The 17,753-nt window shown below is 42.4% G+C and overlaps 1 protein-coding gene across 1 annotated transcript; it reads right to left on the bottom strand.

Moving 5' to 3' along the window:
- Nucleotides 1-407: 407 nt before the first annotated feature.
- On the bottom strand, nt 408-6,986 carry LOC124287300 (ependymin-related protein 1). Its single transcript, XM_046723798.1, has 6 exons — nt 6,817-6,986; nt 4,752-4,859; nt 2,771-2,864; nt 2,038-2,214; nt 1,434-1,532; nt 408-511 (listed from the first exon to the last, which is right to left on the bottom strand). Exons 1-5 carry the CDS (start codon nt 6,940-6,942, stop codon nt 1,444-1,446), a joined length of 594 nt encoding a protein of 197 aa, XP_046579754.1. The 5' UTR covers nt 6,943-6,986; the 3' UTR covers nt 408-511; nt 1,434-1,443.
- Nucleotides 6,987-17,753: the final 10,767 nt, after the last annotated feature.

Here is a 17,753-nt window from a genome sequence, read left to right as displayed (position 1 = left end):
GTTAGAATTGATCTTCAGTAACCAATGCTTGTCGTAAGAGGCGACTAACGACATCGGGCGGTAAGGCTCGCTGACTTGGTTGACACATGTCATCATATCCTAAATGCGTAGAACGATGCTCATGCTGTTGATCACTTAATTGTCTGGTCCAGACTCGATTATTTATAGACCGCCGTCATATAGCTGGAATATTGCTGTGTGTGGCGTTAATCAATCAATCGATCAATCAGTAAGGTCATTGTTTGTGCTCCAGGAATAGACAATAGTTTGTCCACAGTACTAGTGTGACCAACCAGCATGCCACTTCAACCCTTGGTGTGTCTTTTTTGTATTTGGACAATTTTTTTCAATTAATTTCGATTTATTGTCGGAACACTGTCGTAGAAAAACAAAAGCATAGTGTTAGAAACTTTTTTTCTGAAATGCTTTTTATTAATTATAACATGAATATCTTGCAAGATAGACATTTGTAGTGGGAGCTCAGATCCTTGTGTTTCTTTTCAGCAATGTTCTGAAACAAAAACAAAATTATATGTATACAAATTCGTATAGTTGCCAAGGAACATCAGTTTGGTCGAAATCGGTTTTAAAGTTAAATTGTATCAAACGGAGGATCATATTCTGAAGAAATGCTGTAATGTATTGTAACCCCGGACATAACTCGTCATTTTGAAACAAGAATAATCAAAAATAGTCATAAATATGTGACGGAATGCAGTAGAGGAACACTATAACAGATTCACTGCCGTGTCATTAGGTGGAAAGTCTATCTTTATTGTTGAGTTTGCTACGGTGTGAAAAGTGAGTGTTTAATTTTCACTGTTGAGACACGATTAAAAGTCCCAGTGGTATCGAGTGTAATTGTAATGTTCAGTGTTGACCTGAATAAATGGATAGTATTTCATACTGTGCCTCTGAATGAAAAGCTGCTATTGGATGTTGATTGTGCAATTGAGTAAAATGTTAGCATTTGAGGTTCAGGATTTTGTCAGACATCTGAGTCACTGAGTGTTGTGCTATTTGGTGAAATGATTGGATTAAATGTTGACCGAGGCATTCAGTGAAATGTTGGTATTTTATGTTGACTGTGACACACAGTAAATGGATAGTATGTCATGTCAGCTCTGTCACTGAGTGAAAAGCTGCCAACTGATGTTGACGTGGCACAGAGTAAATGGATAGTATGTCATGGCAGCTCTGTCATTGAGTGAAAAGCTGCCAATTGATGTTGACTGTGGCACAAATTAAATGGATAATATGTCATGTTGACTAAGCCATTGAGTGAAAGTTTGCCCGTCAGTCAGTGAGGGAAATATGAATCATTAGTGCTCATAGAGCATTATTGTAGTTGTTATGTTATTGAGTGATGGGGTAGAATTTGGTGCTTTTGCACATTATTGGAATTACACACTTGATATTGTCGATGTACGTACGGTATCAGGCTTAGCAGTATGGCGGAATGTCGAAGACGGTGATGTCCCTGATGCCGGGATAGAAGTCGTTGTACCCGACAGTGTAAACAGAGTTTCCTCCTGGGGGGAGAAGATATTTCACAGTTAACAATTTATCCTTGTTGTTTCTCGTCACAAGAAGTTATACTATAGTCACATCAACGCTCACCTTCAAGCAGAAAGGTGTTGTAAGGCAATAAAGATCTGAGTTTAAGGAGACTGCTTCAAAGCATATCTAGAACCTCATCTATTCTGTACGAAATGACAATCGCACTCTTTCTAAACATTCAGCTCACAGACAGCGATAATTCTTATGCTCTGTTCAAAGCGGGCATTTACATGCGCTCGTCTTGGAGCCCACAAGGGAAAAGGAAGAGAGGAGGGCCCAGGAGTACCTGGATGCGGAAGCAAAGCTGATAGGAAAGACCTGGAAGGAGATAGAGCATTTGGCCCTGAGCCGTGTTAGATGGAGAGTTCCGGTCGATGCGGGCGAATGGCCTAAGTAAGATCACTCACAAAATCATCCACTCACTACAGTGTGGTCAGTCACCTTCTCAGCTCCACTCTCTAACTATGCAATACCAACCTGGACCGCCGGTTATGGTCGCGCAGATAACTATTGGTACGCAGTCATCCTGTGAGACGGTTGTGACGACGTTCTGAAAACTCCCGTCGGGGGCGGTGCTGTTGTAGACGTACGCCTGTGAATTCAACCTGCTCTGATTGTAGCCGTAAAACAAAGGACCCACAGATTCAGCGCCACCTGAGATAAAACAGTATTTCAAAGACAATTTCATCTATGGTGTATGAAAAGTGGAAAAGTCCCGAAAATATCATGAAAAGTAGTTCCAGGCCGTATCGAATGATTGACCATGATATTTTCCAGCTCAGTTGTCTTCGTATGTTCATCGTTCGTGATTCTACGATTCTTCTGAGTCTGGACCATGTAAACCAGTGGTTGATAACATGATGACATACAATCAGTATCTCAATAACAAACGTTCACCGACCGTTATTAGTCGACTTGTCACAGCAAAAATAACTTGGTTTCCGCAATGCGGAAACTTGATAGAAAGTGGACTGAAACTGAAACGTTTCCACCTAGAATATAGTGAGTTTACGTTCTTTTACATTGAGTTTCCGTAATAACGGAAATTTACAATTGCCCACTTTCTAAGGGTTTCCGTTACCCACACTCCAACAGTTTTCCGCAAGGTTTCCGTGGGACCTTCAAAGGTGACTTGGGACATTCTCTGTTCGAAGTCTGATCACGGGATAGAACATTCAAACATTTGTAGATATAATCTGAAATGACTTACTTGGAACACAGACATACTGCTGATCCTCGAAATTACCCTCAACGGGAAACTTTGTGCAGGTACGTGCCTCTGCATCAATGCTGTAAGCAATCCTCTGCAAACAAATAGTTATTATTTAGAAATAATAAAGAAATCAGTCTTCGTGACACAACCATACTCATCATTATTATCACCCAATATGAAGAAGTATTTCATTTTTATTACACATAAAGGGCCAATGGGGTAGCCTAGTGGTTAAAGCGTTGGCTCGTCACGCCGAAGACCCGGGTTCGAATCCCCACATGGGTACAATGTGCCCATTTTCTGGTGCCATTTGGCGGCATAAAACCAAACTCAGTCAGTCAGTATTACACAAAAAGGTGAAGGCATATAGAATAGCCTTGAGTGAATTTAGATATAGTAAATATAGTTACAAGCAACGATGTAGGCTCCTTGGCTTTAGTTTCATCTAGCCTATTGTGTCTTTCACATATCTGATGAAAGTAGTACTAGTTTTAGTTAATATGAATCATATCACTGCTAGTCGAATGCTCTTAAGTTTCGATAAATTCATCACAAAAACTTTTTTCTTAGATACCAAAAATATATAACTTGGGTATCATGAATCTCTAAACACAGAAGAACACTTTGTTCAAATAGCTATCTTAATTACCTCTAACAATCACGAAGACGATATGTACCAAACGGTGATACTTTTCACATGCACCGAAGAACAGAAACTGATCAGCTAACGTTTGAGATACATATGGCCACATTTCATTGTGTACTCTGGAGAACCTACGAAGATAGCAACTAACGTGTGGAAAATATAATTTCACTTGTCCCTCTGTTTTCTTTGGAGATACATTACTGCAATCGGTAGTTATAATCGACACTAATAGCCCACTTGTACAGGTACATTTTGGTCGAAATTGGACGGATGGTTTCAGAGTTACGGATGTTTGAATTGTATTTGAGGGCTAGAAATCGTCCAAAATGGAGCCAGAACACGTTTTTGACAGGCGAGCGGATCTTCCAAATATAGCGGGTCGCGGGGGTCATGTACCTTTTTAAGAAGTTCTGGAGAAGAAATAGTTCGCTCTTTGAAAGGCGGTATCTCAGTTGTTCTTCGGTCTACGGTCAAAACAATTAGTGTTCTGGAATCACCAAGACTTTATCCTGGCACGTTTTGTGCAGAATTTGCACAATGGTTACTGAGCCTCAGTTATGAGAATGTCTAGAGCCGATGGTTCGAGCTCAGCACTTTTTGGGAACAAACTACTCAGGAAAATGCTGAAAAACATCGCCAAAAACTGAGAACAAAAATAACTGCCAAACGGTACATTTTAGCGACTTGACCCGTGCACTCAAAATTGTTGGGAATTAATTCTTAATTATCTCCCCCTTGCTATTGGGTGTAGAGCCTAGAGATTTTTAAGGGGGATATCTACACCTCGGTGGGCATCTGTGTGATTTTTTTGTAAGCGATTCGGAGCATTAGTTTAGGATGTATGTTTGGTACAAAATTCGGCGGAATAAAAAATAATAATAATCCGAACGATTACAACAGGTCTCCTGCCTAGAGGCAAGGGGCCCTAATTATGGAATAATGATTGAAGAAGGTAGACAGCAAAACATTAGAACGTTAAGACAACGTAAATACGTTAGCATTAAATAACTTTAACCTTGTGGCGACGTAAAAATGACGTATATCAACGTCAGGCCACACAGAATAACGTTGTAACAACGAAAGCATAACCGAAATTGTTAGCTGGGATACTGGGTTTTTATGTGTTGTAATATGGGCCGTCGGCCTAATCACGGAAATAATGTGAAGTAAAATACAAAAACGTATATGCCAGGGGGGACCAATAGTAAAAAGTAAGGAGGCTTAACCTCGCATGAAAACATGAGCGTGAGCTTCATTGTGCTTGTCTTCCGAGTCACAGTGTTACAATGCATCATGGATTGAGTCGAAAAGGCCGTTGGGGATCTTCCTTACCTTCTTGTAGTCATAGATCACTTTGGTGGTCCCGACGAATTTGTTGCTGCGGTCGCCGGTGATGAGATATCTTTGGTTGACACCGTCGTAAACGATGAAATACAAGGCCTGAAAAGAAATCAAAACGCCGCATTCTTCATTTCGCTTTCAAAAATCAGTTGTGTTTTGGAAAAACCGTGTCTAAGAGGACGTGCTGTTCAATGGCAGGTTAAAAACACACGATTCGTTCCTTTTCCCATAGTTAATATCTAATGGCATGACATGATATATTACTTTTTTTGCTAAGTTTAATTGTCAACGGGTCATAAAACGAAGAAATATTAGTATTGTTATTCCAAATTCTAAAATGCCAAATTGCGCTCAATTACCTTCTTAATGTCATGGGTCAAATTACTATTCAGGTCAAGTAAGTAAGTGAGCGAGTTTAGTTTTACGCCGCTATATGGCGGTGGTCTGTAAATATTCTAGTCTGGACCAGACAATCCAGAGATCAACAGCATGAGCATCGATCTGCACAATTGTAATACGATGAATGTGTCGATCAAGTCAGCGAGCCAGACCACCCGATCCCTGTAGTTGCCTCTTACAACAACCATGGGTTACTGAAGTTCAATTCTAATCCGGATTATCATAACGTAATAACAACGTTGCAAATTTACGTTGAGGAAACGTTATGCTTTGGCCTCCGCACAACGTTATAACAACGTTTCTTATAACTTGGTGTCACGATAGAATTTTCTGTAAAACTTTTCACTTTGAGATTCTTTCTTCACTATTCAGCTACAGCTTCAAAATACACACGACCAAACAACATCCAAATTGACGACTAAACATTGAAGAGAATTTCTGCTTTGTTTTCTTATGTACTGTTCATTACTGGGAAAACTATTCAACTATGAACGTTGAATAGAACGTTAAAATAATGTAAAGTGCGATGGCATGAAATAACTTTATCATTGTGACGACGTAAAAACGGCGTACCACAACCTCAAGCCACAACGTTGTGACAACGTAAATGGGAGTCCACAGCATAACGATGTAACAACGAAAGCATAACGTTGTGACAACGTTGTGACAACAACGTGAAATTGTTAGCTGGGGATAGAGGCTATTGAGAAGAAGAAGACAACAGAGGATATTGGTTTGAAGCACAGGCAAATTGTAGCGCAAATAGGGTTGCGCAACAAAGAGAAAATGACAGTCTTCCTAGACTGGTCATTTTCTCTTTGTTGCGCAACCCTATTTGCGCTACAATCTGCCTGTGTTTGAAGCAAATACCACCTGTTTTGTGAAGGTCGGTATTTTCTGAAGAGAAAAATCGATTTGTGTGTGCATCATGCCTATGTGCACTGTTTTTAGGCCAATGTGCGAACTATTACACCACATCAGTTTATGAACGATTGCTGGGCAACAGCTATGTGAAACATTTAAAGTACACACAGTCACACGCCTGTCACTGTAACTTAAGATTAACTCATCGCTCTATCGATCAACGGTTGTGTGAAAACACAACACATCAATCAGAATTAGTACTTCGCTCATAGACTTTCTTCCTAGTATGCCTGTGTTAAAAGAAATAGTTTGTATCCAAAAGGCATCCAAGTGAAAGTAACCTTGTAACTGTGTTTACCTTCTGAATAACCGATGATTGATATAACGGCCAGGAATTGCCATTCGGCTTGTTCGGAAATGACACGAGTGATTACGGACGTCTTTCTTAAAGAATATACGATTTAAGATAAAATTCGGAGGAACCTGATTTAATTTTGACATTTATAATGAAAAGTATTAATATAACAGTCATTTGAGTGTTTGACAGACTTTAAGACGTTTTAGAACCTGAAACGTTAATCTGTCATAGCATACAATGTATTGTTTTTTCCGAACTGAAGAACGATGCTGCAACCTGAGATTTTCAGAAGAGATTCCTTCCATATAATTGTTACTGTTCCGTTGAAGCTTAGGCATACCTGATCACTCGGCTCATTCCGAAAGCATTACCTGGAAGTTTACAGAAAGAGAGTGGTAACATATGTCAATCATGGTTGACGGGCTCTGTACTTACGCGCAAAGTAGTCGTGGAGTTGACAAAGGTGACATACTGGAATGCGTTGAATTGCTTGGGTGGACAACAGATGCTGCCACTGACAACAGTCAGACCAGCGAAGAAAAGTGCAGCTTGGAGGATCATGATGGAAGGGTTTCGTTGGAGATGTACCTGTACCAAGTTTTCTGCCAAACTCGTCCCGACGAACGAAATTCGATACTGTGTCCCTTTTATCCACAGAGAGGATTATCACGTGATGCAGCTATAGAGCTAAAATGAATATTTATGAAGCATAAGCTTTTTCCCGAAATGAAACACTCGACGTTTACGTGATAAATTAATAAAAATAAGTAATTCAATGTAACATGCAGACAGAAATATGAAAGACAGTAATATAATTATGTAACAAGGTGATCGCCCTGCGAAGCTTATCATATATATGTGGCTGCAAAAGTGTTACTTAGAACACAGCCATACAATATGTCCTGAATATTAACTATGATTATATTATATTATATTATTATTATTATAAATCATTAACTATAATAAATGTGAACTTCCAGTTGATGTTAACGTTCCATATCCGATTTGGCTCTTCAATGTGTTTATTGTCATGCCAAATGAGTGTGTCACTGAGTGAGTCAGTGAGTGAGTCGTGGCAATGTTCAAAACGTTGCTAAAATCAACTTACTATTTCAGTATACAGATATGGAATAGAAAAGAGTCTTTCTTATATGAAGTCGTATGAGTTACAGAAGTTTCCGAAGGGAAATCACTTCAACCTGAATTGTAACATTGATTGGGCAGGACGAACTTGATGTTTAGTATCAGACTTTAGCAAACATTAGACACATTGCCATGCCACATATGAAGTGAATATCTAAGAGTGTGAGTGAGTGAGTTGAGGTTTACGCCGCACTCAACAATATTCCAGCTATAAGGCGGCGGTCTGTAAATAATCGAGTCTGGACCAGACAACCCAGTGATCAACAGCATTAGCATCGATCTGCGCAATTGGGAACCGATGACGTCAACCAAGTCAGCGAGCCTGACCACCCGATCCCGTTAGTCGCCTTGTACGACAAGCATGGATTACTGAAGGCCAACATTCTAACCCGGACCTTTACGGGTCGAATATCTAAGAAGATATCGAGCATTATATCAGGCATTAGACATTTCCACATATCACGCATAATGTTTGTGAGAGTGTATATCTGAGAATACACTGGTCAGACTATCAAACATATTAAGCTGCGACGTCTCATGTATTAAGTGTATGATGGTGAATATTTGGGAATATATATACAGAATAATATCAAAGATACATCAACACAGATATGAGGTATGTGGCTGCGAGTATCTTGACAGTATACTCAAGTTGTCAGACTATCAGATATATGGTATACCGTCTCTTCACGTATTAAATGTTTGATGGGGAATATTTATGAATATATACGGAATAACATCAAACTTAAGTCAACTCAGTTTATGATGTCTGTTACGGTGAATATATAGACGATATACTTGTCAGACTATCAGATACTGCATCTCTTCAGTATAAAATGTTTGATGGTGAATATTTGAGAAATATGTACGGAATATGAACGGAATAACATCCAACATAAATCAGCTCAGGTATGAAGTGTGTAACGGTGAATATCTTGGGAACATACGTGTCAGACTATCAGATATAATAGAATAATATGACACATTAGTCAACTCAGATAGGAAGTGTGTGACGGCGAATATGTAGAGAATATATACTACCCATCAAAAGTTTAGACTCACTAGTGTAAATGTAGCCACTTACTTCAGTCAAGTGTTCTAAACTAGATTTGGTTAAATATTCCATACTGCTTAAAGATACTGTTTACACATGAACTGGTGTATTGTAAAGCAAGTCCGTAACGTTGAAAAGACTATTGTCATGAGTTCAATAAATCATGAAACTTAGGGAAAATTGGCGAATTCTTAACAAAACTGTTCACATGCACTATTTTTGCACGTTTTTCAGAAAGTTCATGCATGATCCTCGTGCAATTCATCTGTGTTATCACACTCCTCCATGTTCTTGATTGACATTGCCAGCCAAGCAAAGGCAGCTACCGATATTCATATTTCTTAGTTTTCATTGGTCACCTCTCGCGTGTCAGACTTGTTTACGCCATGCTCGTAAATCTCGACGGAAGTAATACATTCAGGCGTTCTGCGCATGTTTGATTCAGCACGTCCGTAATGTAATATTTCTCATTTGATAATGTCATGATAACAGTGAGAATACCATGCAAACGTTTTAGGAATAGGTGAGAATAGCACTATCCAAGTAACGCAGACCTGTGAAGATCCGTATTAGAATTGATCTAGAGCCACCCATGCTTGTCGCAAGAGGCGACTAACGGGATCGGGTGGTCAGGCCCCCTTGACACATGTCATGGTATCCCAACTGCGTAGGCCGATGCTCATGCTGTCGAGCACTGGATTGTCTGATCCAGACTCGATTATTTACAGACCGCCGCCATATATCTGAAATATTTCTGTGTCCGGCGTAAAACTAAATTCAATCAATGAAAATAAGTTTTTACATGTCATCTTCTATATACACACATGGCAAAAAGTCTCGCAACAACCATAACTTTCATAGTATCAGTATGTTACCATTAACTATTGCAAAGGTAATTATAAAAAAAAATCGGAAGGAGACTACCCATTTAATATTTGTCATGATAACAATCACCCCACTTTTTAAACTCTTTTTATCTCCTCTCTCTCTCTTATCCTCCTGGTCTGCTCATCACAGTTTGTCGTAGCTGTATTATTTAGTGAATCTCTTTCGCAACTTTGGTTAACATTCTATGTGAGTAGATTCAGTCAAGTTGATAGCATGAGCGACTGTGACAGAACGATGGCATACATCTTGCAGCTATGAATTACACAATCGTCCCTATTCTGCTTGCTTCATTGAAGAAAAGTGTACTTCACAGAGGTTAACTATATAGAATGTCCACTGGATGAATTTTGCTTTGATACAGAAAAAAAACCCAGTCCCAGCAGGTTTTCATTTCTTCCGTCTGAAACTGTGGGTATCTCTGTTCTCCATTGTGTTTTATGTTAACATATAATATACCAAGTATATCATGGAATCTTTCGAGTTCAGAGACTAACAAAAATTTTGTACAAACATAAACAATCTTTTACATCTTTCTGACACAAGCGTTACAGTGTAAACTGGGAAGTATCATCACTGTAAAGCCCAGATTAAAATTTATGTTATAGTCTGCTTAAAGGTACACGGCTCTCTTTTCTATATTCTGATTCTGGAGTCCCTATTACTTTAACGCCCTTCGTCCGGAGATTGCTACTCCGAAAGGCCAGTGCCTGTCAGGCTGACCAAAATGACGTTTGTTTGTTTCTTGTTTAACGCCGCACGCAGCAGTTTTCAAACTATATGACGGCTGTCTGTAAATAACCAAGTCTGGACCAGATTTCCTAGTGATTGATATCATGAACATCGATCTACACAACTAGAATACGATGACATGTGTCAACCAAGTCAGCGAGTCTGACCGCTATTACGACAAGCATGGGCTGCTGAAGATCAATTCTAACCCGGATCTTCCAGCATGACGCAACCACTGGCTGCTGTTACGTGGATCGCTGACCAAAGTCTGGACACTAAATGCGAAACGTCAAAACTCAACACAAAAGTATGCAAACACTGAAAGACATCACTCATGGTACACATGTGGCGTGCGGTCCTGTGCATGGAACTCGGGTCACAATCAGTTGAAGTTAAGCAACGTTAGGCGCAGAGAGTCTTTGGGTGGGTGACCGTGTATGACTCCTGACAGTTTCTAGGCCTTCAGTCCTGCCCCACAACGAAGCAAATAAGATACATGTGGTCTCACTTTAGGCAAGTGAGTTTGTTAAAAAAAATGACCCTGTTCACCAAGCGGAAAATGGGTACCCGGTGAAATAAGTCGTGAGACTATTAGGCTGCTAGTGCCTAACAGGCAGCTTGGGTTATCCGGGCTAATGGGTACCCGGTGAAATAAGTCATGAGACTATTAGGCTGCTAGTGCCTAACAGGCAACTTGGGTTATCCGGGGTAATGGGTACCCGGTGAAATATAAGAAATATGTGTACGGATTATGAACGGAATAACATCCAACATAAATCAGCGCTCAGGTATGAAGTGTGTGTAACGGTGAATATCTTATGAACATAAATGTGAGACTATCAGGGATATAATAGAATAATATGACACATTAGTCCAACTCAGATAGGGGTGTGTGACGGCAGCGAATATGTAGAGAATAATATTGCTAGCGCCATCAAAGTTTAGACTTATCACTAGAGTAAATGTAGCCACTTACTTCAGTCAAGTGTTCTAAACTAGATTTGGTTCAAATATTCGCTTTACTGTGAAGATACAGTTTACATATGAACTGGTGTATTGTAAAAACAAGTCCGTAACGTTGAAAGACCATTAGCATGCTAGTTCAATAAATCAGGCACTTTGGGTTATCACACTCCTCCTGTTGTTCTTGATTGATATTGCTACAGCCAAGCTACAAAGGCAGCTACCGATATTCATATTTCTTAGTTTTCATTGGTCACCTCTCGCGTGTCAGACTTGTTTACGCCATGCTCGTAAATCTCGACGAAGTAATATATCAGGCGTTCTGCGCATGTTTGATTCAGCACGTCCATGTAATGTAATATTCTGTTGATAATGTCATGATAACAGTGAGAATACCATGCAAACGTTTTAGGAATAGGGTGAGAATAAAGTTAACTATCCAAGTAACTGGGCAGACCTGTGAAGATCCGTATTAGAATTGATCTAGAGCCACTCCATGCTTGTCGCAAGAGGCGACTAACGGGATCGCGGTGGTCAGGCCCCTTGACACATGTCATGGTATCCCAACTGCGTAGGCCGATGCTCATGCTGTCGAGCACTGGATTGTCTGATCCAGACTCGATTATTTTACAGACCGCCGCCATATATCTGAAATATTTCTGTGTCCGGCGTAAAACTAAATTCAATCAATGAAAATAAGTTTTTACATGTCATCTTCTATATACACATAATGGCAAAAGTCTCGCAACAACCATAACTTTCATAGTATCAGTATGTTACCATTAACTATTGCAGCTGTAATTATAAAAAAAATCGGAAGGGAGACTACCCATTTAATATTTGTCTCATGATAACAATCACCCCCACTTTTTAAACTCTTTTTATCTCCTCTCTCTCTTATCCTCCTGGTCTGCTCATCACAGTTTGTCGTAGCTGTATTATTTAGTGAATCTCTTTTCGCAACTTTGGTTAACATTCTATGTGAGTAGATTCAGTCAAGTTGATAGCATGAAGCGACTGTGACAGAACGATGGCATACATCTTGCAGCTATGAATTACACAATCGTCCCTATTCTGCTTTGCTTCATTGAAGAAAAGTGTACTTCACAGAGGTTAACTATATAGAATGTCCACTGGATGAATTTTGCTTTGATACAGAAAAAAAACCCAGTCCCAGCAGGTTTTCATTTCTTCCGTCTGAAACTGTGGGTATCTCTGTTCTCCATTGTGTTTTATGTTAACATATAATATACCAAGTATATCATGGAATCTTTCGAGTTCAGAGAGACTAACAAAAATTTTGTACAAACATAAACAATCTTTTACATCTTTCTGACACAAGCGTTACAGTGGGGAAGTATCATCACTGTAAAGCCCAGATTAAAAATTTATGTTATAGTCTGGCTTAAAGGTATAACGGCTCTCTTTTCTATATTCTGATTCTGGAGTCCCTATTACTTTAACGCCCTTCGTCCGGAGATTGCTACTCCGAAAGGCCAGTGCCTGTCAGGCTGACCAAAATGACGTTTGTTTGTTTCTTGTTTAACGCCGCACGCAGCAGTTTTCAAACTATATGACGGCTGTCTGTAAATAACCAAGTCTGACCAGATTTCCTAGTGATTGATATCATGAACATCGATCTACACAACTAGAATACGATGACATGTGTCAACCAAGTCAGCGAGTCTGACCGCTATTACGACAAGCATGGGCTGCTGAAGATCAATTTAACCCGGATCTTCCAGCATGACGCAACCACTGGCTGCTGTTACGTGGATCGCTGACCAAAGTCTGGACACTAAATGCGAAACGTCAAAACTCAACACAAAAGTATGCAAACACTGAAAGACATCACCATGGTACACATGTGGCGTGCGGTCCTGTGCATGGAACTCGGGTCACAATCAGTTGAAGTTAAGCAACGTTAGGCGCAGAGAGTCTTTGGGTGGGTGACCGTGTATGACTCCTGACAGTTTCTAGGCCTTCAGTCCTGCCCCACAACGAAGCAAATAAGATACATGTGGTCTCACTTTAGGCAAGTGAGTTTGTTAAAAAAAATGACCCTGTTCACCAAGCGGAAAATGGGTACCCGGTGAAATAAGTCGTGAGACTATTAGGCTGCTAGTGCCTAACAGGCAGCTTGGGTTATCCGGGCTAATGGGTACCCGGTGAAATAAGTCATGAGACTATTAGGCTGCTAGTGCCTAACAGGCAACTTGGGTTATCCGGGGTAATGGGTACCCGGTGAAATAAGTCGTGAGACTATTAGGCTGCTAGTGCCTAACAGGTAGCTTGGGTTATCCGGGGTAATGGGTACCTGGTGAAATAAATCGTGAGACTATTAGGCTGCTAGTGCCTAACAGGCAGCTTGGGTTATCCGGAGTAATGGGTACCCGGTGAAATAAGTCGTGAGACTATTAGGCTGCTAGTGCCTAACAGGCAGCTTGGGTTATCCGGAGTAATGGGTACCCGGTGAAATAAGTCGTGAGACTATTAGGCTGCTAGTGCCTAACAGACAGCTTGGGTTTTCCGGAGTAAAGGGTACCCGGTGAAATAAGTCGTGAGACTATTAGGCTGCTAGTGCCTAACAGGCAGCTTGGGTTATCCGGGGTAATGGGTACCCGGTGAAATAAGTCGTGAGACTATTAGGCTGCTAGTGCCTAACAGGCAGCTTGGGTTTTCCGGAGTAATGGGTACCCGGTGAAATAAGTCGTGAGACTATTAGGCTGCTAGTGCCTAACAGGCAGCTTGGGTTATCCGGGCTAATGGGTACCCGGTGAAATAAGTCATGAGACTATTAGGCTGCTAGTGCCTAACAGGCAACTTGGGTTATCCGGGGTAATGGGTACCCGGTGAAATAAGTCGTGAGACTATTAGGCTGCTAGTGCCTAACAGGTAGCTTGGGTTATCCGGGGTAATGGGTACCTGGTGAAATAAATCGTGAGACTATTAGGCTGCTAGTGCCTAACAGGCAGCTTGGGTTATCCGGAGTAATGGGTACCCGGTGAAATAAGTCGTGAGACTATTAGGCTGCTAGTGCCTAACAGGCAGCTTGGGTTATCCGGAGTAATGGGTACCCGGTGAAATAAGTCGTGAGACTATTAGGCTGCTAGTGCCTAACAGACAGCTTGGGTTTTCCGGAGTAAAAGGTACCCGGTGAAATAAGTCGTGAGACTATTAGGCTGCTAGTGCCTAACAGGCAGCTTTGCTATATCGGGGTAATGGGTACCCGGTGAAATAAGTCGTGAGACTATTAGGCTGCTAGTGCCTAACAGGCAGCTTGGGTTTTCCGGAGTAATGGGTACCCGGTGAAATGTGTCGTGAGACTATTAGGCTGCTAGTGCCTAACAGGCAACTTGGGTTATCCGGGGTAATGGGTACCCGGTGAAATAAGTCGTGAGACTATTAGGCTGCTAGTGCCTAACAGGCAGCTTGGGTTATCCGGAGTAATGGGTACCCGGTGAAATAAGTCGTGAGACTATTAGGCTGCTAGTGCCTAACAGGCAGCTTGGGTTATCCGGGGTAATGGGTACCCGGTGAAATAAGTCGTGAGAAATATTAGGCTGCTAGTGCCTAACAGGCAGCTTGGGTTATCCGGAGTAATGGGTACCCGGTGAAATAAGTCGTGAGACTATTAGGCTGTTAGTGCCTAACAGGCAGCTTGGGTTATCCAGAGTAATGGGTACCCGGTGAAATAAGTCGTGAGACTATTAGGCTGCTAGTGCCTAACAGGCAGCTTGGGTTATCCGGAGTAATGGGTACCCGGTGAAATAAGTCGTGAGACTATTAGGCTGCTAGTGCCTAACAGGCAGCTGGGTTATCCGGGGTAATGGGTACCCGGTGAAATAAGTCGTGAGACTATTAGGCTGCTAGTGCCTAACAGGCAGCTTGGGTTATCCGGAGTAATGGGTACCCGGTGAAATAAGTCGTGAGACTGTTAGGCTGCTAGTGCCTAACAGGCAGCTTGGGTTATCCGGAGTAATGGGTACCCGGTGAAATAAGTCGTGAGACTATTAGGCTGCTAGTGCCTAACAGACAGCTTGGGTTATCCGGAGTAAATGGGTACCCGGTGAAATAAGTCGTGAGACTATTGGGCTGCTAGTGCCTAACAGGCAGCTTGGGTTATCCGGGGTAATGGGTACCCGGTGAAATAAGTCGTGAGACTATTAGGCTGCTAGTGCCTAACAGGCAGCTTGGGTTATCCGGAGTAATGGGTACCCGGTGAAATAAGTCGTGAGACTATTAGGCTGCTAGTGCCTAACAGGCAGCTTGGGTTATCCGGGGTAATGGGTACCCGGTGAAATAAGTCGTGAGACTATTAGGCTGCTAGTGCCTAACAGGCAGCTTGGGTTATCCGGAGTAATGGGTACCCGGTGAAATAAGTCGTGAGAGACTATTAGGCTGCTAGTGCCTAACAGGCAGCTTGGGTTATCCGGAGTAATGGGTACCCGGTGAAATAAGTCGTGAGACTATTAGGCTGCTAGTGCCTAACAGGCAGCTTGGGTTATCCGGAGTAATGGGTACCCGGTGAAATAAGTCGTGAGACTATTAGGCTGTTAGTGCCTAACAGGCAGCTTGGGTTATCCGGAGTAATGGGTACCCGGTGAAATAAGTCGTGAGACTATTAGGCTGCTAGTGCCTAACAGGCAGCTTGGGTTATCCGGAGTAATGGGTACCCGGTGAAATAAGTCGTGAGACTATTAGGCTGCTAGTGCCTAACAGGCAGCTTGGGTTATCCGGAGTAATGGGTACCCGGTGAAATAAGTCATGAGACTATTAGGCTGCTAGTGCCTAACAGGCAACTTGGGTTATCCGGGGTAATGGGTACCCGGTGAAATAAGTCGCGAGACTATTAGGCTGCTAGTGCCTAACAGGTAGCTTGGGTTATCCGGGGTAATGGGTACCTGGTGAAATAAGTCGTGAGACTATTAGGCTGCTAGTGCCTAACAGGCAGCTTGGGTTATCCGGAGTAATGGGTACCCGGTGAAATAAGTCGTGAGACTATTAGGCTGCTAGTGCCTAACAGGCAGCTTGGGTTATCCAGAGTAATGGGTACCCGGTGAAATAAGTCGTGAGACTATTAGGCTGCTAGTGCCTAACAGACAGCTTGGGTTTTCCGGAGTAAAAGGTACCCGGTGAAATAAGTCGTGAGACTATTAGGCTGCTAGTGCCTAACAGGCAGCTTGGGTTATCCGGGGTAATGGGTACCCGGTGAAATAAGTCGTGAGACTATTAGGCTGCTAGTGCCTAACAGGCAGCTTGGGTTTTCCGGAGTAATGGGTACCCGGTGAAATGTGTCGTGAGACTATTAGGCTGCTAGTGCCTAACAGGCAACTTGGGTTATCCGGGGTAATGGGTACCCGGTGAAATAAGTCGTGAGACTATTAGGCTGCTAGTGCCTAACAGGCAGCTTGGGTTATCCGGAGTAATGGGTACCCGGTGAAATAAGTCGTGAGACTATTAGGCTGCTAGTGCCTAACAGGCAGCTTGGGTTATCCGGAGTAATGGGTACCCGGTGAAATAAGTCGTGAGAAATATTAGGCTGCTAGTGCCTAACAGGCAGCTTGGGTTATCCGGAGTAATGGGTACCCGGTGAAATAAGTCGTGAGACTATTAGGCTGTTAGTGCCTAACAGGCAGCTTGGGTTATCCAGAGTAATGGGTACCCGGTGAAATAAGTCGTGAGACTATTAGGCTGCTAGTGCCTAACAGGCAGCTTGGGTTATCCGGAGTAATGGGTACCCGGTGAAATAAGTCGTGAGACTATTAGGCTGCTAGTGCCTAACAGGCAGCTTGGGTTATCCGGGGTAATGGGTACCCGGTGAAATAAGTCGTGAGACTATTAGGCTGCTAGTGCCTAACAGGCAGCTTGGGTTATCCGGAGTAATGGGTACCCGGTGAAATAAGTCGTGAGACTGTTAGGCTGCTAGTGCCTAACAGGCAGCTTGGGTTATCCGGAGTAATGGGTACCCGGTGAAATAAGTCGTGAGACTATTAGGCTGCTAGTGCCTAACAGGCAGCTTGGGTTATCCGGAGTAATGGGTACCCGGTGAAATAAGTCGTGAGAATATTAGGCTGCTAGTGCCTAACAGGCAGCTTGGGTTATCCGGAGTAATGGGTACCCGGTGAAATAAGTCGTGAGACTATTAGGCTGTTAGTGCCTAACAGGCAGCTTGGGTTATCCAGAGTAATGGGTACCCGGTGAAATAAGTCGTGAGACTATTAGGCTGCTAGTGCCTAACAGGCAACTTGGGTTATCCGGGGTAATGGGTACCCGGTGAAATAGGTCGTGAGACTATTAGGCTGCTAGTGCCTAACAGGCAGCTTGGGTTATCCGGAGTAATGGGTACCCGGTGAAATAAGTCGTGAGACTGTTAGGCTGCTAGTGCCTAACAGGCAGCTTGGGTTATCCGGGGTAATGGGTACCCGGTGAAATAAGTCGTGAGACTATTAGGCTGCTAGTGCCTAACAGGCAGCTTGGGTTATCCGGAGTAATGGGTACCCGGTGAAATAAGTCGTGAGACTTTTAGGCTGCTAGTGCCTAACAGGCAGCTTCGGTTATCCGGAGTAATGGGTACCCGGTGAAATAAGTCGTG

This window comes from Haliotis rubra, unplaced genomic scaffold (genome assembly GCF_003918875.1).
Source record: "Haliotis rubra isolate DU_JTF1 unplaced genomic scaffold, ASM391887v1 Scf4, whole genome shotgun sequence".
In the NCBI taxonomy this organism is placed as follows: domain Eukaryota; kingdom Metazoa; phylum Mollusca; class Gastropoda; order Lepetellida; family Haliotidae; genus Haliotis; species Haliotis rubra.
The sequence above is the reverse complement of the archived record's forward strand: the minus strand, read 5'-3'. Positions and strand labels throughout refer to the sequence as shown.

What these genes read in the sequence shown, in the direction of transcription:
- LOC124287300 (XM_046723798.1), bottom strand. Translation starts at nt 6,942, where the DNA reads ATGATCCTCCAAGCTGCACTTTTCTTCGCTGGTCTGACTGTTGTCAGT. An exon ending in ACTCCACGACTACTTTGCGC is followed by an intron (nt 4,860 to 6,816) that starts GTAAGTACAGAG and finishes ATTTCTTTTCAG; the next exon opens with GCCTTGTATTTCATCGTTTA. An exon ending in TGATCTATGACTACAAGAAG is followed by an intron (nt 2,865 to 4,751) that starts GTAAGGAAGATC and finishes ATTTGTTTGCAG; the next exon opens with AGGATTGCTTACAGCATTGA.